This window comes from Vigna radiata, chromosome 3, assembly GCF_000741045.1.
Source record: "Vigna radiata var. radiata cultivar VC1973A chromosome 3, Vradiata_ver6, whole genome shotgun sequence".
Classification (NCBI taxonomy): domain Eukaryota; kingdom Viridiplantae; phylum Streptophyta; class Magnoliopsida; order Fabales; family Fabaceae; genus Vigna; species Vigna radiata.
The window spans coordinates 5,334,903-5,360,665 of record NC_028353.1 but is presented as its reverse complement, the minus strand read 5'-3'; the positions used below and the strand labels follow the sequence as shown (position 1 = coordinate 5,360,665).

Genomic DNA, 25,763 nt, shown 5'->3' with positions numbered 1-25,763 from the left:
AGGATGAAACTATTGTTGAATGATGAATGATGTAACTGATGTTGACCTTATTTAAATTTTGAACTCTAATATTTTGGATGTAATCATGTTATGATTTTGGATGTAATGATATTAGGATATCATTTTGGATGTAATCATATTCAGATATATCATTTTGGATGTAATTTGTCAGATATATTGGATATTAGTTTGGATATGAATTGGATATTAGTTTCGATATTGATTAAATTGGCTTACAATTGCTGCTAAACAGCAACTGTACCACTCATATTTTGATTAAATAATATTTAGCCTTTGGTTGAAGCTTGTACAAGTCAGTTTTCATAAATAAAAGTTGCTTCAAAACAAAAATTTTAATTTAAGTTCAGTTTCATTCCTCTGATAAAAATTGCTTTCTAAATTGGCTTAAAGTTGGTGTTAAAGACCAATTTACCACTGATATTTTGATTCCATACAATTTAGCCTTTGCTGGTACCTTGTATAAGTTATATTTCATAAAGAAAACTTGCTCCAAACTTCAAATTTTGATTTACAACACTTTTCTGCAAATTGGCCATTCAAATCACCATTTTATTTCTGATATCAGTCATCAAGGATACAACTTAAGCAATCAAAAGCTTCATACCACATTACTAAAATGAAAAACCACTGAAATACAAACATCCCCACTAATACAACTTTCAGCAACAGTGACACTAAAATTACATTGAAAATAAAGTTCACAAACATCATCCCCACTAAGATTTTAAACCACTTTTCCAACCTAAGTAAGGTTTTCTCCATAGAAGCCATTCTCATCTTTTCAAGATAACTTTCTTCCATAGTCATCAAACCCACTTCTTCAGCTCGTGCAGTAGCACTCCTTTCTTCTACCACTTCTTGATTTCCTTCTTCCAAGCACCACTAAAAGAAGTTGCACCCAACCAATTCATCATTCCCACCCTGTTCAACAACAACACAAAGAGCTTTGTCAAAACCCAAAATTTAGGGCAACCCCAAAGAATAATGGTTATGGAAAACTCACCTTGAAGTTAGGACACCCCCAAAAATTTTCCCCCTTGTTCTTAGGTGTTCTGGCAATTCGAAACACTGCATTCTGACCACAGAAGCATGTTGGTTTTGCACCCAACCTCTTAACACTGCCAGTACTATGTTGCATGGATGAACCCAAACATTTGCAAGAGGTTGATGAACGAGACATATTCTTAGGAGCACCTCAAGAACACAATGCTTCACTACAACTCTTCTTACCCAAGATGAATGAAAGACCTCTTATTCCCCAACTCCACAATTAAGTAAGACTGAGAGGGGATTCCCTTAAAACTTAGGGCTTGCCCTTAAATCTTAGGGCTTCGTCATCCACCAAAGGTATTCCATTTTATTTCACATTGACACGTGGTAAAAACTAAAATTACAACTCATCAACACTTAACGCCGTTTGCTAACACTTAACGGATGGGATGTAATGTGTTCATATTTTCAAAATTTGTGATTAAATTGAGACTGTTGCAAAATAGAGAACCAAAATGAGATTAATTGACAAATTAGAGGACCAATTGAAGTATTAAGCCTAATTTCATTTTATTAAAATAACAATGTTTTTAAAAAATGAATATAAGTATTAAATTAGAACTGATTAATATTATTTTATACTACTTACTACTAATATAAATTAAAAAATATTATAATACTCAGTATTTTTATAAAAATTAAAATCTCCCCATATATAATATTATAGTATATGCTATATAATAATACTCTTAATTAGTAAACAGTATTATATAAGTAATTTGAAAATTTGAAAAATATATATAAATAACTCAGTGTTATCCAAGCAAACCTTATGTATTTGGCCTTTCAAAGTTTGAAAGAGATTAGAAAGATTACATATTTTTTCACCGCTGAAAACAAATACTAACCTTTTAACTCTAATAATGCGTTTTTTAGCATAGGAAGTTTAGTGTATAACATTTTATTATTATTTTCTTAAGAATAATTGAGGTTTAATATAATTAACTTCTCGTGTTGAGCGTCTTAATTTTGTTTCAATGTTTTTAAAACTTTTAGTTTATTAAACTAACTATTTCAGTATCAATTTTTTTTTTCCAAAAATTAATGTTCATATTGCAAACTTTAAAATTCGAAATATATAGTAAACAAGTTTGAATTTGAAAATCAAAATGTAAAATAAATATATAAAAATTGAAGCATTTTCAACGGACCCACTTAATGTCTCTAAAAGACTATCATATATTTTTAACCTATCAGAAAAATTCTTATTTAGGATGCAAACAAAATCTAAAAGATAAAAGATAATTTTTTTTTAATAAAAATATGTATATAAAGAAAAATGATAATAATAAAACTTAAAATACATATAAAACAATAAATAAATAACTGAATAATGACATTATTAATAAACTAAAAATAAACATAATAAAAAAATATTATAAATAATATAAACATTTAAAATTATACCACACTTATATTAAATTTAAATAACATAAACATTTAAAATTATAGTAAAAATTACATGTCTTTTAAACTCTAAAAAATATAAAAGTAATGTATTATAATAAATAATAACATTTAATAATAATAATACAATAACAAAATATTATTAATATAATATTAATAATTTTTTTAAAATGATATAAAATAATAAATAATTAAATATTGACATTATTAATAAATTAAACAATAATATATAATTTAAAATTAAAATTACAGTACGTTAACATTTTTTTAGGGTGAATATTATTAAGTTAACATCTTATTTTGAATCATATTTATCATTGATTTATTTAAAATATAATATCTATTTTCAATTTTTATTTATTTAGTTCTAATTGTTATGAAAACAAAATTAAGTGGTTTTAAAAGTAATCCCGTCAGTTGAAATGATATTCTAGTTAAATCGAACAAAACAAGCATAACGCGCAAGTTGCGAGACTTCAGGTGTCAAATTTACATCCTCCTAGTTTGTTGATTGTTGCATAATTTCTTTGATAAGCGAAGTGATGGCAACGTAAGAAAAGAAGAACCTCCCTTTTTCATCGCTCTCTTTCTCTTCTCTCTCTGCCTCCTTCTCCATCATCGTTCATCACCATGCATATTCTCCTCTTAATATAATGAAAGGAATCGACAAACTTCATACGTTTGTCAAATTTCCATCGTCTTTGGTAGTTGTTTGTTGCATGATGATGTCTTGGATAAGTAAAGTGACGTCAACATGAGAAGAGCCTCCTTCTTCAACAGCTCTCTTTCTCGCTCAATTTCCATACCCTTTCTCTTCTCTCTTTGCTTTCTTCTCCATCTTCATCCATCACCATGCATATTGCCCTTTTAATATCATCCTTCTTCACCATCACACCTCTCTTCTCTTCATCTCCCCACTTCAATGGAACTTCTACCCCAACGCTCACCCCAATCTTCAACACATCAGTAACAAGCTTCCCATTTAAAAACTGATCAGCAAATAGAGGCCATGTAACAAGTGGCACTCCAGCAATTATCCCTTCAAGTGTTGAATTCCAACCGCAGTGTGTTAAGAATCCTCCAATGGAAGAGTGTGATAATAACATTACTTGTGGTGCCCAACCTCGAATTATAAGGCCTCTTCCTTTTGTTCTTTCCTCAAACCCTCCTTCAGAGAACCACTTTTCCAGTTCTTGCAACTGCCGTCCCTCCCTAATAACCCATACGAATGACCTTTTTGTATCTTCCAAGGCCAAGGCCAACTCCACAAGCTGTGAAGGAATCAAGTTGCATAAGCTTCCAAAACAAACATACACCACAGACTTGTGTTGCTGCAAATCTAGCCACTTCAAGCATTGGTGCTCATTAATTGAAGCCCGGTTGCCTCTTTGAGCCTTGTCCAAACCATCTTTGTTACATAACGAAACTGGACCAATGAACCACGCTTTATTATTTTTAACCTTCTTGAAATCCCTCACATATGCCTTCTCCAACTCTTCGAAAGTATTGACGATAACCCCATATGACTTCTTCTCAGCAGCACGCACCAGCTCTCCGAAGTCCTTCGAATCAAATGTGAGTGCTCCTGGTAACTGCTCTTTGGTAACTTGAATTTGATCAGGTATATCAGGAACATTGAAATACTCTGATTCTGAAGTGATGTTTTCCAAAATCTCTGAAATGTGTATCTGGTGCAGACAATGGAGGCAGAAGCAAGAAAATCCGTGGAACGAAATCCTTGGAATATGATACTTTTCAGCTAGTTGAGCGGTCCAGGGAATGCAAAAGTCAGAGATTATGCAACTTGGTTTTGGAGTAAGAGCTTCAAACATTTCCTCGGCTGACTTCTGAAGCGTGATGACGGTGCGGAACATTTTCTTTACCATATCCATTGATGTTACCATGTCGAAATTCTCACAGCCTTCAGGTAGACCAGCCTCTTTTGCTGGAAAATGCAGCTGTAAAAGTCGGATTTGGAGACCAGCTGAAACAGCACGAGAAAGGACAGAATTGAAACGTGATGCATTTTTTGGTGTTGTGAATATGGTAACAACCACACCACGGTGTGCCAATATTCTTGCAATATCAATCATTGGGATCATGTGGCCTTGAGCCATTAGGGGAAACAAGACAAAGTGAAGATTTTCTGTTAGGAAAACCATGACTGCAAATGAAACGAGGCTCTTCGCATTTGCTTAATTGTCCCAGTTTTTATAATGAGTGGCATAAATTTGTGAGGATAATGTAATAGAGAATATGCATTGATTTTGAGGGATTTAATAATAATTTATTGTGGTTGGAGTGCATGCAGTGCATGGATACGCAAGGTGTAAGAGTTTTGGCGTCACAAAATTCTCTGCCAAAAAGATGCAAACAAACAAGTTGATAACAAAAATCTGTGCTGTCAGGGCTTCTTTCAAATTCTAGATATCTCTATAAAAGATTCAAATATTCCAGTATATAAGATTAATGATTGGGGCAACAACAATATAATAATCATTAATAAATAGTTAGTTTATGGTGTCACTTTCATTTCACTAAATTTATAGGCAAACATTTGAGTTTTCATTTTCAAAGTCACAAGGCCTTTAATTATTATGAAAACAAAACCACTCATAATAATTATATTAACTATGATAACTCGTAAATTTAAGTTTATTCTAAGACGAAAGAGAGACGATAGAGATGTGACAGTGCAGATATCTTTTGTTGACACAGACTTTCAGGCGCTTCCCTTGTGGTGGAGGATCCAAATAAGAAGATTCAGACCGGGTTCAGGAAGAGATGGACCGAACAGGAGTATAATAAATTTGTAGAAACTTTCCAATCATGAGTCAATTTTTATATATGTATTTTTTTTATGGAAATAGAATTCCTGTGATATGAATTACTCAATGACAAGAATGGGAGATTCTTGGTTTTTTAAAATTTTTATACGGAGGATTCAATAATGGTGAAATCTTCTTTGTATTGATTAAGTAATTTTGGAGCTTTGTAAAATAAATATATTAAATAAGAAAGCATATGAACCTTTGGGTTGTAAGTTGTAAGTGTAAAACACGCTTAATCATTTAGTTCTTATGAGTTAGGCTACCGAAAAGCAAATGCATTTTAGTGATATGAGTAGCCAAATCAATTCCTTTAAGCTATCCTTCAACCGTATAGTCTCATACCTATACCGTCTCTAGATCCCTCTCATTCTGGTGCATGTTCGAGCTCCTTGTCCGTGCCCCCTGCACCATGCCTCTTGCACCGGCAATCACTCCCCGCCTTCGTCAGTGCCTGAGTGTCACATGCCCACCAGCTTCCGTCTGGTTCGTCCTCGAACCACACCGTACTGGGAGAGGCTAGGCTCTGATACCATCTGTAACACCCCGGCAACTTACAGGGACGGTTGACTGCCCCCACACATCCCAGAATTACTCTAGGCTAAGCACGCTTAACCATGGATTTCTTATGGGTTAGGCTACTGAAAAGCAAATGCATTTTGGTGATATGAGTAGCCAAATCAATTCCTTTAAGTTATCCTTCAACTGTAAGTCTCATACCTATACAGTCTCTAGATCTCTCTCATTCTGGTGCATGTTCGATTCGTCCATATACCCCTTCCACTGGAAGCCTGGAACCGCTCCTTGTCCGTGCCCCCTGCACCGGCGATCACTCCCCGCTTTCGTCAGTGTCCGGGTGTCACAGTAATCGAGAGTTTTTCTTAGTTTCCTTTTAACATTTTCGATGCTAGAATAATGACTTTTGCTTTATATTCTTTTATAATTGTTTTTGTTCATTTTCCTAAATTATATACATAAAAAACTTTTTAGAATCTTTATATTTCATTCTCATAATCGTCAAACATGAAGGAATCTCAAACTTACATTGATAATTTTGTAGGTTTCTTTTTTTCTCCAAAATATTAAATAAATTTTTTAGATTTATCATCAAATTACACAAAGTTTAAAAAAATTTTACGCGGTATGGTGATAATGTACTTTTAATTTATTTGTCATTAAAAACGTAATTATAAAGTATATATTTTAATTTGTGAACTAAAAACTTCAAGTCAAATTTGGGAAAATTAATTATATTAAAGGTAAATTAGGCAAAAAAAAGTTAAACTAGTGGGTGTTAACCTTGGTGAAAGTCAAATTAAACCAACAAAATTAGAGGAAGAAAAACATCCTAAGACAACTCTTCCCGGAGCAAAAGCTGAAAATGTGAAGCAATAAGACAATACTGAAAAGATGAAAGACACTGACAACTCAGAATTAGACGCAATTATTGAAAAGATAAAGAAACCATAAGTCATCGAGATTTTCAAAAGTGAAGGAACTTTAGATGATACGGTCAAGAATGAAAAGACTTAAAATATACTAACTTTCAGTCAAAGAGGAGTATTAGAATTTTGTGACTTAAAAAGCATCTGATTGTGATTGAAAGAGTCAAAGCTGTTAAATAAAAATATATTCATATTTTATTTTTTAGAAAGATTTTAGATATTATTTAAATTAATTAATTTAACATATATTTTTTAAAAGTTAATTACAAATTATGTAATATCAATAAAAGATATCTTATTCTTTTGTGCCTTGTATGTTATAACCCAACCTCAGTTACTCCTCTCTCTCATACTGAGACGGATATTCAAACGGCAGCTTCTGATTGGCTTTAATCTGTACTTCCTGGTGAACAATAGCCTCAAACAGAGTTGAGCTTCAGCGTGATTATGTAGATTTGAGATTTATGATGGTTCTTGTTGTTGTAAAGGTGGAGCAGAAGCGACAGTTACACGTATTCTATAATTGATATCAATCTGTTCGTTTGTGTAAGATATTCTGTATTCCCTCTTCATTGTTTCATTTCTTCTTGTTGTCTCTAGCCATTTCTGATGTGAAGCAAATCCTGTAATCCACTAGGCATATTTTGAAAATGCCATTTCCTCTGTTTGTAACTTCAAAACTTCTCATTGTTTGAAAGATAGTTTTAAGCTTGGTTTGATGGTATTTTAGACTATGGTCGGATATTAAGCAGCTTGTATGGATTGGATTTCAACCTCTCAGAATATTTTGTTAAAAAGAAATTTGGTTGATTGGTTATTGCATCACTTTCAAAACTATTTATAATTTGACAACTAATGTGATAAGAAAGAATTTAATAATCAATTTAGTTAAAATATATCCTTGAAATTTTCTTCTCACTGGGTCTGCAGGGACGACACTCCCATCTCCAGCCATCCTCTTATCCTTTCCCACGCCTAATTCCAACTCACATGCTCCACTTCCAAACTAAAACACAATTCAATTCATCATAAAGTAAGCGAACCTTTTCCTTTTATCTGTCTCGAAACCATTGACGAGAGCCTCGGACCTTAGGGCGCCGCTGGTGGGAGGCGGAGGAGGCAGCGGAGGAGCAGTGAGATCCGGATTGCCCTCTTGCATGATCTAAATCTGCATTATGGGAAACTCCAAATGGATGAAAATGGAGATTTAGGAGACGAAACAGTGATGGCTGTGATGAGCGGACCTTTTGATTGATTGGGGGAGAAGAAGGAAGGGTCGTTTCAAATGTTTTAGAAAAAAGAAAGTGGTACATAGGACTAAAAGTAAAAGTTTAAAAATGATGAAAACTAAAACTATCTTTTAACGTTTTAAAGGTAAAATTATTTTTTTATTTTTAGGGCGATTTTGATTTTAATCTATTTTTTAAATTAAAGTGTAATTTAATTTTTTTAATTTTAAAAAATTTTGATTTTATTCTTTTTTTATCAAATTTTTTTTAGTTTTATTTTGATGTTTTAAGTACAGTTTGACACATTTTTACTTTAAAGTTAAAGGACTAAATTATACCTTAAAAACATATTTAATCCAAATTTTAAATAGGAATTAAAAGCAAAATTTGTGATATTAAAAAGATAAAAATATATCTAATAAAAAAAATCTATTAAAACATTATACTTTTAGAATAATTTATCTTTAGAAAAAATTTCAAATACTTTTTTATTAAATATATTATTTTAATAGAAAAAAAATAAAAGGAATAAAAAATTTAAGAAACTACGGTAATTAATTTTTTTAAATTAAAAAAATATCTATTGTGAGAATTTGAATTTTTGATACCTTTCTCCCAAATTTATATATGTTGTAAATTTACTTTATTTTAGTCAAGTTATTTGCTTAATTAAAGTTGAGATTTTATCTACTCACATTATTTTTTTTCGACCAAAGATAATAGGAATTTTTTTTTATGTTAAAGTTGATTAGATATATTTTTAATTGTTATCACTGAAATTAATTTTTTGTCAATAAAAACAAATGTTATTTTTCAGTTGATATGATAGTTTAAAATTTTCTTTATAAATATGAATGATGATGGATTTCTTTTTCAGATATAAACCATAAATTTTTCAATTTGTGAATTAAAATTGTTTTCAGTTAATGTAACTTGAGATTTTGTTTTTCATTCTAATATTTAAGTTAAAATTATTTTTCAACTAACGTTAATTGGGTTTTCTCAATTAACCTTAAAAGATTTTTTTTTTACTGAACCTAGTAAAATAATTAAAATTCAATGTGAATAAGACTAATTTTTAACAAATGTAAATTATTATTTTTAATCCACATTAATAGGGTAACTTTTAGTTGGCATTATTAAGATAACTTATTAGTCGATGTAATTCAGAATTATTTTTCAATTGCCATTAATTAGTGCTTTTTCAATTAATATTGATGAGACTATTTTTTAATAGATATTAACTATTTTTTTTATAGAATTTATAATAGTAAAAAAAATTCAATGTGACACGTTAATTTATGGTTTTTGAATCTTATTAACTAAAAAATAAAATTCCTATCGAATAAATTTGACTAAAATACGAACAAAACTAAAACTAGTATTTAAACTATATTTACAATTTTCTTTCTAAATAAACTATTTAAAATACAAATAATTTAAATATAATGTAAGTCTAAAAAAATAGAAGGGTTAAATATATTTTTAATCCTTATACTATCAAACAGTTTTGATTGTAGTCCATATTTTAAAATAAAATATATTTTAATCCTCTTTTTTAAAAAAATTTTAATTTTAATTCTCCAAGACTAATATTAAAAATGAACTCACGTGACTAAGGAAAAACTAAACTGATATCATTTTTTTTTCTCACCTTTTCTCCCTCTCTCTCTCTCCTTAGTCTTTCTTTCATTTTCCACCCAACCCCCTCAACCTCTGCAAAAACGTCATTTTCAATGCAAACCATCATGAATCTCACCCAGAAACCTTCCCCATCCCATTCTCTCCTACGTCATGTCTCATCTCCCTTCCTTCAACCCCGAAACCCCCACTTCCACCTCCGCTTTCGTCTCATCCACCTCTACTTCCACCTCCGTCTCATCCGCCTCCGCCTCCACCTCCGACTCTACCTCCACTTCCCGTTCTAACCACGTCGACATTGAACAACCACCTCACTCCGATGCCTCTCTTCCTCCATCGTGGGCCAAATGCGGAATTTGTACGTTACATTATACAGTGTCGAGGGTAGTTGTTTGGTGGTGGTTTGATCACTTCAAACACAAGATAAACTCAAACCGATGAAACGAGTCAAACTAGTACTGGCAAAGGCTTTAAGAAAAGGTGTATAATGCTTGTTACATAATTTGGTAATTTATTGACTTTCATGATCAATACAGTGTATACAGAAAAATAAAAAAAATACGAAACTGTAGCCTCTATTTACTGCACTATATCTATGTCCTAAGATATTAAACTATCACCAACAGCTTACGTACACTCCATCTCACAAATGCTACATGCCGAATTCTGTGCTTATATGAAGACCCCAAATGGCCATAAGAAATTGCTCACCCCCTTGTGTCTGCAACTGCATCATCTGAAACTCCTTATTTCATCTCTCTCTACAGTTTAATCAGGAGTTTCAAATAAAATTTAAACAAATTTAAGATGATACTCAAATACTCAAACAAAATTTAAACACTTTAAACATAAATGATCATATGAGATTTCAAACAAAGTTACCAAAAATTGATAATATTTAACAAATATTTAAATAATTCGGAGTCACTTAATTAAGTATAATTTAATTTTTAATTTGAATTAGAGTTTGCACATTATCTTCGGACGGTAATATCCTCCTTATTTTTTCTAGGCACACAATTCTTGCTCATTAAAACTTTGGCCACGTGATATAGCCAGAATTTATTTCCTCTTTCATCGTTAATACAAGGACAGGGAGGCAGGGAGGGAGAAAGAGAGACACTCGAACACCATCAATTCTTTAATATAGAAAAAAATAATGAAAATACTAAAAAATCTCCTCCGTGGTGTAGTTTCAAGTGTATAATTAATATACAACAATTTACACGATCACGACACTGATATAAATGTACATTTAAAAGGAAAAAAAAAAGGATCGATATTCAATTTCAAACTTTACAAGAAAATAACATACTTGAGGGGGGAAATGGATAGAATAGAATACAGAAGTGGCGGCCTTTGTTAGTTCTTCACGGACTCTGCATCATTGTTCCGTGATGTTGAGTCCACCCATGAACATAAATTGGATGATTTCAGCAACAAGCCCAGAGCGGCAGAACACGTTGCTCTAACGACAGAATCAGGTGATCGACTCATTTTCCCAACCAGCATACCAAAGACCTAAAAGAAGACAGACAAATCTGGTGAAACCGAGTTTTAGCCGAAATGCCTGAAAATTGCAACCGCGTCCAGCAAATACCTGTGAATGATAAACAGATAAAATATGCTGATTGTCCGATAGAGAGAGCATGCTGCAGCAGAAGTATATAGCATTTGCCTGAATTATGGGCCATGGTGCGTCAAAAGCCTGCCTCATCAAGAAAGCAAATAACTAAATTCTCAAGGCCTTGGATTTAAACAGAAGGAAAAATAATTCACAACACACCAGTGCTTGGTTGAGGTTTCTAATGCTTTCTTGTACAATTATTACAAGCTAACTTGCATTGGGGAATTATCAAGTAGAAAGTCCATGAAAAGAAAATTCAGCTAAAATGAATGAGTTAAATAATGTTATAATACATATTGGCCCTTTATCCAATCTTGCTATGCTCTACACATTCGACCAAAGTTGACAGATCATGCTTCAACAATGCAGAGAAGATGAGGAATATTTTGTACGACTTAATAACTGCAGATACTTGAGAAGCGGATGTTTAGAGAGATTTATTTTTTAATTACTTGAATGGAAAAGCACCCAGCAAAGACGGATATATATGCACGCACACCCTGAAATAATTTCATTTTATTATTACAAGGAAAATGAATAAGAATGCTTTCTCCCAGGTTTATGAATGGTGTTTTCTATGTACATGAAGTTATATCCATAAACCTTAAGACGAATCTGAATAAATTCAAACTTGTAATTCCAATACAGATAATTCTCAAAAAAGAAAAGATGAAACTTATATATACATATATAAAAGAGATACAGTATCTACATTAGATTCTCTCAACTAAAATGGAAAAAGAAAAGAGATTACAATTCATTCATCCCAAAAGAGAGATTGTTTAGGAATTAGGGTAACAAAAGAAGTGCATGTTCAATTTTGATTAATTTCGAGAGAAAATTAATTAGAGTGCACAAACAGGGTAACCTTGCAAGGTCAACGATTTCTAAATTGTATAAAAGAAATTATTCTGATAGTACATGAATATTAAACTCCAAGAGAAAAAAAGATTGCTTTTAAAAAAATTCAAATGCTGTCTCATACATTAAGATTAAAGCTTTGGCTATAAAATCATCATGAAACACAAAAGTAAGTTGATCCAAGCACACATAATCTTAATTTCAGTAAGTAAAAAAATACGACTGATTGTGTTATAACCAAAATTGTGAACAAGAACCTGCACTGATGAAGCCATATAACTATCGACTCTGATGGGAAGATGTTGAGTAAATTGCTTTGCAATATCTCGGAGAAAGTCCTCATAGTCACTTCTATATACACAAAAGACGCCATTGTCATAATTATACAAGCATAATTATACGTCATTGTAAATCATTCAAAATAATAACATACTAGGCAATTTTACAATCTGTCAAACCATACCGATGATCAGAAAGGAAACTGTGTGTGTTTAGTACAGCATGCAATCGTTCAATTTCCATCAATGGGCAAACTTGTTTCATGGTATTCTATCAAAAAGGAAGCATTTATCATCTCAGACATTTCTTTACAAATCTCCAATTCAAGAAAATCCAAGATGATGGTCAATTACCCGACAGGCTGATCGGACACTAACATCTTCATCATGAAGATGCAAGACCAGGCGAGGAACAGCAGCATGCACCTTTCAAAAAAATCATTGACATAATAAAATGAGCTTGCTGAAATATTTAGAGAAGCTAAAACATGACGATCACCAATTCAGTTGGTTTACTATGCAATCAAAAGGTTCACCAAAATAATGGAAGACATATCACCTTGGTTGATAAAATTTCTAAGAATATGATTTTTTTGGATACTGGTTATATAACAATAAACAAGTATGATGTAACTACTAAGAGGCTATACATTATGGTCTAGATTAACCTTTTGTTTTCCTTATTTTGATTCACGTGTTCACTGATGGTTAAAGAAGTATTTTACTAGGTTTTGAAATTGCCAAGTTGGAAATTCCAAATTTGGTTATTGGGTAAAAACAACTACCTTTAAATTGGAATATGTGAAGTCTAAGATTATCAGAAAAAAGTGCATAACTTTATAGTAGCACTAGATAAGAGTGAAATTCTGTATTTGGAGTTAGTTAAGGATGGAGGGAACTGGGCATTGTACCCAGCTCGGGGCTTTAGTATGGGTAAGTCTACAAATAGCCGGTTGGCAGAAATAAGGCACAAATAGTCTATTACTACAAGCTTAAATCTGGCCAATTTTTTTCCTGTGTATGTACCAAATTTGTATTAACTATCATTTTGTTAAGTTAACCCAAATGGTATTCACAATGAAAACGTGGTAAAATTGCTATCAGCTAGTTATGTCACCTGTTAGAATCCCTTTTTTTTTTATGCTGCAGTCAATATCTCCCTGTACAGTTTTAATTACATAATTGGGAGATTTAACTGCATTTCATAATTAGAAGGGTTAATAAGCTGACAATATATTTTATATTTATTGTACAAGAGCACTGACCCTAAATTGTAGAGATAAATTATATCCATCATAAATTAGGGTTTTCAATTGTTATGTCTGTGTATGCTATTTAAGAGCAATTGCTCCTCTATGAATAATATCAAAAATAATTTTTCTAACATGGTATCAGATATTTAAAATCCTTGGGGCCAAAGTGATCTCTTGCGCAGCCTACATTGCAGAAACATCACTATAATTGTAAATAGTAATGCCCCAGAAGCAAGTTTCCTTGTTACAAGAATAAATGCCCTTTTCTATTCCCATCTACATATATCCACTCCTGACAACCACCAGTTACATAGTAGCATTAGATTCCATAATTAAAAAACAAATGAGAGAAAGAGGAAAGAATAAAAGCTACTACTGCAATCAGAGTTAGCTATAAACCTGCTCAACAAATGCCTCACTTAGTGCCCCAGTTCCATATTTGCTTAGGGCCCCAAATACTGCAAAAGAAGTGGCTCGCATCTTTGCGTTCATGCTTGCCTGTTTAATAACAGTGGTAAGAATTTCCGAAGAGTAGTTAATGGAAAGTCCTCTATTCTTTCTTTTACAGAAACTGAGGATATTAGTAATATGAAGGGAGAATAAAATATCCAAAGAAAATTATAAAAAAAAAGAAAGTACCTTCTAATATACAAATACATATATAAATTCTCACTTTTCATAGAGATAGTGCATTGCTGATTTCTTGTTAAATGGGTGCATTTAGTATATGAAAATACAAAAAAATACAGAAATATCCAATTACTAGATATTAGGGATTTAATTGATTTTTTGTACCCTTTACAGTTAGCATTCTTCAGTATAAATAGAGATCAGTATAAAGAGAGAAGAACTTTACGGTATTACATAAACTAGTCAATAATTGCCCACAAACCACTGTGCCTCTGCCTGATTATGTCCATGTGACTACACAACTAGCAAGGGCTCCCTCCAGTGAGCCCCTCTGGCCCATCCTTGCCACATGTGGCTTCACCTGTTCCTGGGTGAGTATAGTTCTTGAGCCTATCGTTGTGTTTAATTGCAAGTTGCAAACCTACTAGCTTGCACCCCTATCTCTTCCTATGACATGGTGGTTAGTCAACAACAGTTTCATTTCTACATTCCAGATGCTCTTGGACATTCCACATCTTCTGATGATTCTTCTACTCTAGTCTCTCATTTTTAGCATTCAGTGATGCCAATGACACCATAAGATTTTGGTCTAAATCAAGTGTGCTGGTGGTCCAAGAAAAAAAGCAGGAATTGACAGCTTGATCTACCACAGAAGGTGAATATTGCAGTCTTGCCAGCAGTCTGGCCAACACTGCTGATGAACTCCTTTAGCTGCAGTCTGTTAGGCAATTAAAGGTTTACATGAGAAGGGGTAAAAAAGGGATGAAATAAGTAGCGGGAGAAGGTGGCTAAGTTGTTAGAAGAGAGAGAGGGAATATAAATAACAAACAGATTAGGGAGAGAGGCTATCAGATATTATTTTGGGTATTGAGACTGGACCTCTTGGCCAGTGGAGGAAGGGAGGCTTCCTTGGGAGAAAGATAGTGATACTTGTATTTCCTTTTCTATCCATTACAGAGGAAATAGAATTACACATTNATACATATTCTTTTATCTTTGCTTACTGTTTGATTATTGTTGAGTGTGGGTGTGAAAATTGAAGTTGTTGTTCGGTTCTTGGAACAAAGGAACCTAACAGATTTGGTCCGACCTGCCGTTTCGAAGGAAGAAGGAGGGGTAACGAAGAAGTATGGAGGGACGAATGGGGGCGATGGAGGCGACAATGGAAGAATTGAAGGCGGAGATACGGGCGATGACTCTCGCTTTTCAACGAACCTCAGGAAGACATTCCAGGAATCATGATCGGAGTTCCACAGGGAGTCGCGATTCCGTAAATGTTGATCGTGAACGACGAACACCAGTGAGTTTGGAGGACGAATCGGAAGAGGACGGAGGAGATGTGCAACGAAGTTGGATGAAACGTGTTGAACTTCCAACGTTCGAAGGAACAGATCCTATGGGCTGGATAGCGAAGGCCGAGAAATTTTTTGATATTCAGAACATTACGGAGAGAGAGAAAATGAAGCTCGTATACATCTGTATGGAGGGAGGAGCTAGTTATTGGTTCCGCTTTTGGCGGAAAAAGACCAAACACCCAACTTGGAGCACGTTCACTGCTGCTCTAACACGGAGGTTTGGAGGCTTAAACAGGGGCTCCGTTTACGAAAAACTGGCCGCCGTGCGACAAAGGGGAATTGTCGATGAATATATACAAGAGTTTGAAGTCTTGGTGGCGCAAGCAGCGGGAGTGAATGAGGAACAACTTTTGGGATACTTCTTCGTTGGGCTGCAAGAAGGAGTGAGAAATTTGGTGAGGCCGCATGACCCACGCGATTTGTTGACAGCAATGGAGCGAGCACGCGAGGTCGAGCAAGCGGGTTCGATATCACGAGATAACAGCGGAACAGGAGGAAAAGGAGGGGTGACTTGGGGAAGGTACTCCTCAAGCTCGGGTACTGTCGCGAGAACGGAGACCTATCGAGGCGTGTCAGAGGGATCGGTGAACGTCGGCGGGGTCAGAGGTGGATCGGGAACGAAGGAAGGCGTTTCCAACAATATAACCTCCCGAGTAGGTAGTAGCGGAGGACGAAATACTCAAGGAAGAGGAATAAGAATGTTGCCTTACCCCGAATATATAAAAAGGCGTGAAGAAGGGCGTTGTTTCCAGTGTGGAGGCCCATACAGCCTGGGCCATCGGTGTGCGGAAAGGAGTATAAGAGTGATGATTTTGGCGGAAGAAGATGAAGAAGAAGGAGTCGAAGAGAAGATCGAAATGGAGGCTCCGGTGATGGAACCCACGGTGGTGGAACACACGGCGATGGAACTGTCGGAATTGTCTGCTAGAGGACTCACACAATCAAATACCATGAAGATGCAAGGATGGATGAAGGGGAGGAGAATTCTGGTGTTAGTAGACAGCGGAGCTAGTCATAGCTTTATATCCACCAAATTGGTGAGAGAATTGGGTCTGGAAAGCATTGACACTCATCCCTATAAAGTGTGCTTAGGTGATGGGCAAAAGAAAATAACCAGTGGGTATTGCACAGGGGTTACAGTGAAGTTAGATGGGTTGGAAGTTAGAGATAAACTATATCTCTTTGAATTAGGCGGTGTGGATGTGATTCTAGGAATCACTTGGTTAGCTTCTCTAGGAGAAATTAAAGTGGATTGGGGACCGTTAATTATGAAGGTGGAGGTTGGAGGGAAATTGGTGGAGATCAAAGGAGATCCCACTTTAACACGCCGGATGGTGACACCCAAAGATCTTTTAAAAGAAAAGGAGATAGAAGGCATGACTCTCGTGTGGAGCTTAAGTCAAGCTGAAGCGGTGGAGGTAGATGGCGAAACAGAGAAATGGACACCAACTCAAGAAGCAGGGCTGAAACAGATTTTGTCAGACTTCGAAAGAGTATTTCGAGAACCTCAAGGACTGCCACCTGAGAGGAAAGTTAATCACCGAATACCCTTGAAGGAAGGAACAGAGCCCATAAGTGTCAGGCCATACCGCTACCCACACCTCATGAAAACAGAGATAGAGAGACAAGTTGAGGAAATGTTGAAGATCGGCGTAATTCGTCCCAGCAACAGTCCATATTCAAGCCCAATAATATTAGTGAAGAAAAAAGACGGGAGTTGGAGATTTTGTGTAGATTATAGGGCACTTAATAGAGTCACAGTGCCGGACAAATACCCAATACCAGTTATAAAGGAACTGCTGGATGAGCTTCAAGGGGCAAGGTATTTTTCTAGATTGATTTACGGGCTGGGTATCATCAAATCAGGATGAAAACTGAAGATATTCCTAAGACAGCGTTTAGAACGCATCAGGGGCACTATGAATTTCTCGTGATGCCTTTTGGACTGACAAACACCCTTGCCACGTTCCAAGATATGATGAATTCTATCCTAAGGCCGTTTTTAAGGAGGTGTTTATTGGTGTTTTTTGATGATATTAATATATAGTAAGTCTTGGGATGAACATATGCAGCAGTTACAGCAAGTTTTGGAGGTGTTAGCACAACAACAATTATTTGCCAAGAAAAACAAATGCGAATTTGGGAGAGAGCAAATTCGTTATTTGGGGCATAAGATTTCAAAGGCAGGAGTTGAGATGGATGAGGAGAAGGTTTCTGCGGTGACGGCATGGCCCGAGCCCAAGAGTATTAGAGAGCTGAGAGGGTTCTTAGGGCTGACTGGATACTACCGGAGATTCATCAGAGATTATGGGAAGATTGCTCAACCTCTCACCAATCTGCTTAAAAAGGGGAAGTTTGTTTGGTCTCCTGCAGGGGCAGAGGCAATGCAAAAACTCAAAACAACAGTAACCACGGCTCCAATATTAGCATTACCAGATTTTGCTCAAACCTTCCAGGTGGAGTGTGATGCGTCTGGCACTGGGTTAGGAGCTGTTTTGTCTCAAAATAGAAAACCGATTGCCTATTTTAGCAAAGCTCTTTCAGAAGTGTCGCTCACCAAATCTGTTTACGAGAAAGAACTAATGGCTTTGGTGTTAGCCATCCAACACTGGCGACCCTACCTTTTAGGCCAACGGTTTATTGTTTATACTGATCAGAGGAGCTTGAGATATTTGTTGGAGCAGCGTATCACTACTCAAAACCAGCAGAACTGGCTGGCTAAATTACTGGGATACGAGTTTGACATTGTTTATAGAACTGGGGCATCTAATAAGGTGGCGGATGGGCTTTCAAGGAAAGGGGAGGAATTGGAGGAGGAAGAAAAAGTACTCCAGATGATATCCAGGCCCTATTGGTCAAACTTCCAGGAAATTATGGACAAGGTTGAGAAGGATGAAACTCTAAGGAAAGTGATGGAAGATATAAGGGTAGATCCGAATTCACATCCGGCATATACCCTGGAACAGCGGAGATTACATTATAAAGGGCGCTTGGTTTTGTCAGCACAATCTTCCTGGATACCAGAATTATTAGCAGAGTTTCATAACACGGTCACAGGAGGACATTTTGGAGTCTATAGAACTTATAGAAGGGTGGCACAATCCCTGTATTGGCCAGGAATGAAGAAAACAGTCACCGACTATGTGGCTGCATGCCTAGTATGTCAACAACATAAGTACTTGGCATCCTCCCCCAAAGGTCTCTTGCAACCTTTACCCATTCCTAAAGCAGTATGGGAGGACATAAGTATGGATTTTGTGGTCAAGTTACCTAAATCACAAGGCTTTGACACTATACTTATGGTGGTGGACAGACTTAGTAAATATGGGCATTTCATTCCCATTAAGCATCCGTATACTGCCAGGTCTATAGCTGCAGTGTTTGTGAAGGAGGTGATTAGTTACATGGTATACCTATGACCATTGTAAGTGACAGGGACTCCACATTTTTTAGCATCTTTTGGCAGGAAATTTTTAAATTGCAGGGCACACAGCTTAGGATGAGTACCGCATACCATCCAGAGACCGATGGACAAACAGAAGTTTTAAACAGGGTGCTAGAAACATACTTACGCTGTTTTAGCTCAAAACAGCCTAAAAGTTGGAGTTTGGTGTTACCTTGGGCAGAATACTGGTATAATACCAGTTATCAAGGGGCATCTAAGTGCACACCCTTTGAAACTGTTTATGGCAGACTTCCTCCTACTTTGACACGTTTCATTCCCGGGGAAACAGTGGTAGAAGCGGTAGCACAAGACTTACAGACCCGAGATGAGGCTTTACAACAGCTGCGATATCATTTGACCAGGGCCCAAGCACGGATGACCCATTATGCCAATAAGAAGAGAGGAGAGGCCAAAATCCAGGTAGGAGATTGGGTATTTCTGAAAATCCGTCCTCATAGAGAAACATCTATGCCTACAAGACTCCATCCAAAGATGTCCGCACGATATTATGGTCCTTTCTGCGTGGAACAACAAATAAGCCCAGTAGCCTTCAAGCTACAGCTTCCAGAAACAGCAAAAATACATCCTATTTTCCATGTGTCCCAGTTGAAGTTAGCGGTTGGAACACATCCAATTGAAGGCACCCTCCCAACCGAATTGCAGGATGACAATCCCCGATACACCCCGGTGAAGGTGTTACAACACAGGAACCAGCAGAGTCAGGGGCAAGAGATACCCCAAGTTCTTATACAGTGGCAGGAGAGTGATATTGAAGGTGCTACTTGGGAGGAGGAGCACTACATCAAACAACAATTTCCTAACTTCAACCTTGAGGACAAGGTTGATGATGAAGGGGTGGGTAATGTTAGGCAATTAAAGGTTTACATGAGAAGGGGTAAAAAAGGGATGAAATAAGTAGCGGGAGAAGGTGGTTAAGTTGTTAGAAGAGAGAGAGGGAATATAAATAACAAACAGATTAGGGAGAGAGGGTATCAGATATTATTTTGGGTATTGAGACTNGACCTCTTGGCCAGTGGAGGAAGGGAGGCTTCCTTGGGAGAAAGATAGTGATACTTGTATTTCCTTTTCTATCCATTACAGAGGAAATAGAATTACACATTCATACATATTCCTTTATCTTTGCTTACTGTTTGATTATTGTTGAGTGTGGGTGTGAAAACTGGAAGCTGCTGTTCGGTTCCTGGAACAAAGGAACCTAACACAGTCACTTCTAACTGACTGCAGATTCCTATCCAAATTCCCGTGCTTTTATGTGACTATTTTGACCAGTACCTATCTCATAATCCCGTTCTATATACAAGAAAAGGATATGGAACTTGGTACCTTTTTTGTTCAATAGAAGGTGCTTAAAAGGAGTCTCTCAGTAACTCACAATCATGCTGCTGACCAGAAGGCTGACATTTTAACCAAAGTTCCCTCACCTCTTCATTTCTACATCTTTAATAGCAAACTAGGAGTGATTGACAGATTTGCTCTTTGTCAACCTCACTGAGTTTGAGGGTGATTTGCTACAATCGCTACCAGAACTGCTCCACTACAGCATGCCATATAGTGGGCAGGGGATGCTCCCCACCATTATATCCTAACTAAGGCAGGTTGGAAGTGATCATAACTGAGATGAATTTCAGACAACCCTGTTGAAATATGGTGTAAATATTGCACATCTACTGTACAATAAATATAGATTTGCTGTTAAGAAATCCTTTAAAGTTAAAGGATTGGGATTAGTAGTTTATTTGGTAGATTTGTTTCAGATATAGTCTTTATGCCTGGAGGTTTATTTTCTTTAGTTTAAGAGATTTATGTTCTTTCGTTAGGATTTTGTTTTTACTAAAGATAGGATCAAATTATATTATATTAGTAAGTACAAACCTCATTTTACAAGATGATTTTGTGAGATCGAATTAGACCTAAACTTCTCTTTCTAAGATGGCATTAGATCTCATCCTAGCAAGGTCTTTTCAGTTATTGTACCACCTGCTATTTAGTTGTTATTGGACTGCCTAAAAGTATTTACTTTCACACTTGAGATGTCTAGTTTTCAGCATGAATAGATGTATTGAAATCCCATATCAACTAGAGATATGATTTAATTATAATATATAAGTAGGTCCAAACCTCACTTACAAGCTGGTATTATGAAATTGAGTTTCATCTATCTAAATTTTGACTGCCTTGATGTCAATTGGTTTTAAGATGAAATATGACAATTCTTGGAACACACTAGCTTTAATAAACATTTAGAACCAAAATAAATACATAAGCAAAACAAAATTGATACATATAACAGTAACTTCACATACTTGAAGATTTCGAAGCCTTATTGAAAGACTAAGCAAAATGGGCTCAACTGCATCATCAGGTGAAGAATCAAGAATCTACAAGCAACTCAAAAGCAAAGTAAACAACTGAACTTAGAACAGATAAAAAAAGTAAATAAAATCAAAATTGGAAACAAAGAACCTCACCATTAGTAAGCATGATACAGCAGTTAATTGCACAGATTCATCAGAATCATCTAGTAGAGCTAATATAACCCCCAAGACTTGAGTTGTATACTTCAGAATATGAATCAGAGGGATCTGCAATTTCAAATTTAGTGATGTTGATATATAGATCTACTACTTGTAATTCAAACTCTAACTCATAACATACGCAACAATTCAATGATCACATTGGATCAAGGTTACTATATATCTCAATCTGATGATTGTCATTACACATAAACAACCACATTTCTCATATAGGAAAATTAATTATATGCAAAAATGAGAAGATAGTTGCCAAGAAATCAAGCATACAAGTTGACTTAAGTTCTTGTTAAAATAAATACAATTGAAAACAAAGAAACCATGGTGGCATAAGTCATGTCCAAGTATCATAGGTGAAACACAATACCTGCACTAGTCCTCGCAAACATAATCGTCGAACAGTTGAAGACTCATCTGATACATGTCGACATAGAACCTCAACCATTTGCTCCAAAAGTGAACCAAGTCCACCACTATATAATTGAAGATGAAATCAATATGAATTTCAATTGAAGAGTTAGAATAAGTCAACAAATGCATAAAGGAAAGCGGGTGATTAATGAATATAGTGCCAAGACAATAAACTGCAATATTGCAAATATTTGAAGTTAAAAAGATAAACATTGTCAATGAATGACTTCATCCATAAAATTATTTTAAAAGTTCTATTGAATCAAGAAAATATACATTGCATACAAACAATTATACTGACTAGAGTTTATTCTCCTATACTTAACTACAGTTTACAATTTCAAAATATTCTCTTATTTATTGACAATTATGTTAGAAATTTAAATCAATTTTATAACATGTTGTTTACTCAACTTTAAAGAAATGATTATTTGTTTAATTGATTTTAAGATTTTTTGGTTGTTGATGAAAAGTCCTATAATTGTGATCACCCATGACCCAACTTAATTCCAACCTCTTTTGGGGTTTCCTTAAATAGAGACTCAAGGATAGGGATTAGAGATTGACTAATAAGACCAATATCTACAAACTTTAAAACAAATTTTTACTATCAAAATTTTAAAATATTTTATATAACCAATATAAGCATGATAAGACCCAACTACAAGTTGTGACTTGAGTCTCATGTTGGAAGCATGGAATTCCTTTTCTAGAAGTTCCTTTCAAGTACTGTAGAATGTGATAAACAGTTCCAAGATGAGTCCCCTTCCTTTGGATTATGCGTGTACTGACTTATAACCCCTACAACATACGCAATGTTGAGCCTAGGGTGAGACAAGTAGATCAATTTCCCAACCAGTCTTCGATAAGAATGCCTATCAACAACCACATCTTCAATTGATTCACCAAGCTTGTGATTTTGCTAAATAGGTGTCTCTACTTATTTGCATCTTAATTTACTAGTTTCATCCAATAAATCCAGAACATATTTCTGTTGAGAGATGAAAATAGCACTATGGGAATGAACAACTTCAATGCACAAGAAATATTTCAAATTCTGTAATCAAACATTTTTTTAAGGCTTCCATTCTCCCGAGTTTGTTCTCCAATTATCTTTGGGCTTCACATTAGGAGAATAAATAGAAGAAGGAACAGAATTAGACTAAGTAGATGGCGAATTATTAGGAACAGGACCAGACTTAGTAGATGGTTAAGTATTAGACTTAATGGATGGTGGGGTATTAACGGGACTTAAATACTTAGGAATTATGTATTTTCATCAAACGTAACATCATGAGACACAAGGAATCGTTTCATTAGAGGGTGATAACATTTGTATCCCTTTAGGTAGGAGAGTAACCAATACATATGCACTTAACAGCCTCAAAATCAAGTTTCCCCCATGATTAGTCTTGAATTCAGGAGAGAGAATATATTATTTTTTGCTATTTATCTCCTTACATGGATTAGATATATATACAAGAGTGAGCAGCCTATTCTACTGAACAAATCCCTAAAATTGCAGGATTGTTATTCTAATAATAATAGCAAGATACAGGGAATATAACAAATTAAATACATGGAAATAATATTTAAAGTTTCCTAAAATATACTTTGACACTCCCCCTCAAGCTGGTGAATAAGTGTTTTCCATTCCCAGCTTGGATATAATTCTTTCAAAATTACTGCTGCTTAGTCCTTTGGTGAGAATGTCTGCAAGTTGACCTTGAGTGGACACATATGGGGTGCAAATCAAGCCACTGTCAAGCTTTTCTTTGATAAAATGTCTGTCCACCTCAATATGTTTGGTTCTATCATGCTGTACTGGGTTGTGTGCTATACTTATTGCAGATTTATTATCACAATATAACCTCATTGGTTCATCCCACTTTATCCTTAAGTCTTCCAATATAATCTTTAGCCATAAAAGTTCACATATTCCTTGGGCCATTGCTCGAAATTCTGCTTCAGCACTAGATCTAGCTACCACACTTTGTTTTTTGTTCTTCCAAGTTACTAGGTTTCCACCAAGAAAGGTACAATATCCAGTAGTTGACCTCTTATCCACAGTTGAACCTGCATAATCAACATATGTATATGCCTCAAGACTGGCATTCTTACTTCTTTTGAACAAAATTCCTCTTCCCATAGTCCCTTTTAAATACTGGACAATTCTGAGTGCAGCTTGTAAATGTGCTTCCTTTGGTTGGTGCATAATGCATAAATTGGCTAACTAAGCTCACAGCAAAGGCAATATCTAGCCTAGTGTGAGATAGGTAGATGAGTCTTCCCACAAGTCTTTGGTACATTTCTTTATCCACAGAAACATCTTCCTCTGCACTTCCCAACTTTATATTTGGGTCAACAGGTGTACTTGCTGGTTTTCAGGCTGTTTTACCTGTCTCCTGTAGCAAATCAATGATATACTTTTGTTGGGATATGAAGATTCCTTTCTTGGAATGGGCTACCTCAATCCCTAAAAAATATTTTAGCTTCCCTAAAGTCTTGATTTCGAATTCCTTGGCAAGGCATTGGCTCAACCTTTGTTGTTCCTTTTTATCATTCCCAGTAATAATTATATCATCCACATAGACCAATAATATTGTTACTCCCCTTGAATTAGAATGTTTGATAAATAAAGTGTGGTCCCCTTGACTCTGTTTGTATTTAAGACTTGTCATAACTTTGGTGAATCTCCCAAACCATGCTCTAGGTGACTGTTTCAACCAGTATAGCGCCTTTTTTAATTTGCAAACTGTGTTGGCCTCGATCTGTCCCATATACCCGGGTGGTATTTCCATGTATATTTCTTCTTCAAGATCCCCATGTAGGAATGCATTTCTTACATCAAATTGCTACAATTCCGAATTGTAGCTTGCTGCCAACGACAAAATTACTCTAACCGTGTTCATTTTGGCAACTGGTGCAAAAGTCTCTAAGTAATCCACTCCATATGTTTGGGTGAATCCCTTGGCTACCAACCTTGCCTTATACCTCTCAATAGTCCCATCAGCCTTGTACTTCACTGTATAAACCCACTTGCACCCAACAACCTGTTTTCCAGGTGGTAGGGAGACTAGTTGCCAAGTATTGTTTTTCTCCAACGCCTCCATTTCCATGTCCATGGCTTGTTTCCATTTTTTGTCAACTAATGCCTCAAATACAGAAGGTGTAGTTGTGGTGTTTAGGCTTGTGAGAAAGGTTTTATGGGTAGGTGAGAATTTTTCAAAGGATAGATAATTTGTCAAGGGATAAGGTTGTGGTTTGGTGCATGTTCTGGTTCCTTTTCTAAGAGCAATTGGAAGGTCTAAATTATCATCTATCTGTTCAACAGGTTTTTCAGAAGGAAATTCATCACAAGCAATAGAGTTAGAATTTATAGGATCAAAAGGAATTACCTCACGTAATGTTGTAGGGTTGGATTCTTGAACATGAGTAGATCTTGGAATGGCCTTTCCTCTTTGTGTGTACACCAAATTTTTCCCAAACTTTGTATTATCATGTGGTTTAGTTGCTGGTCCTGCAGATTGAGGTATTTGATTCACCTCTACTTGTTCCTCTTCAGCTTCTGCTTCACATACAGTGGTCATATCCTTTTGAATTTTTGTTTCTGGTCCAAAAGATAGATTTGGTAATGTAAAAGGCTCATCTTCCTCTCTTAAAGTCTCCCCCTGAAGATGAGATTGGTCAAAGTAGCTAACTCGTTCATTGAAAGTAACATCTCTTGACA

General features: G+C 35.4%; 2 protein-coding genes and 1 pseudogene across 14 annotated transcripts in view; 1 reads left to right on the top strand and 2 right to left on the bottom strand.

The window, feature by feature from the left end:
• LOC106756927 overlaps nt 1–188 on the top strand; it is a 2,548-nt gene extending 2,360 nt beyond the window's left edge. The window contains exon 5 of the mRNA XM_014639525.1: nt 173–188. Within this exon, the coding sequence (XP_014495011.1) occupies nt 173–188 (16 nt within the window). The remainder of the gene's footprint in view (nt 1–172) is intronic.
• A 2,688-nt stretch (nt 189–2,876) lies between these two features.
• LOC106757871 lies at nt 2,877–4,751 on the bottom strand (annotated as a pseudogene).
• Nucleotides 4,752–10,095: 5,344 nt separating this feature from the next.
• LOC106757407 (protein SHOOT GRAVITROPISM 6) overlaps nt 10,096–25,763 on the bottom strand; it is a 48,183-nt gene continuing 32,515 nt past the window's right edge. For 9 of the 13 annotated variants that reach the window (XM_022779239.1, XM_022779242.1, XM_014640075.2 and 6 more), the window contains 9 exons: nt 21,990–22,095; nt 21,560–21,673; nt 21,395–21,469; nt 14,040–14,138; nt 12,742–12,813; nt 12,573–12,658; nt 12,367–12,460; nt 11,222–11,329; nt 10,645–11,142 (listed from right to left, as the gene is read on the bottom strand). In XM_022779239.1, the coding sequence (XP_022634960.1) occupies nt 10,984–11,142; nt 11,222–11,329; nt 12,367–12,460; nt 12,573–12,658; nt 12,742–12,813; nt 14,040–14,138; nt 21,395–21,469; nt 21,560–21,673; nt 21,990–22,095 (913 nt within the window). In that variant the 3' untranslated portion in view covers nt 10,645–10,983. Of the gene's footprint in view, nt 10,383–10,644; nt 11,143–11,221; nt 11,749–12,366; nt 12,461–12,572; nt 12,659–12,741; nt 12,814–14,039; nt 14,139–21,394; nt 21,470–21,559; nt 21,674–21,989; nt 22,096–25,763 lie in introns of those variants that run through there. The other 4 variants (XM_022779238.1, XM_022779240.1, XR_002667352.1 and 1 more) reach the window with 4 other exon arrangements.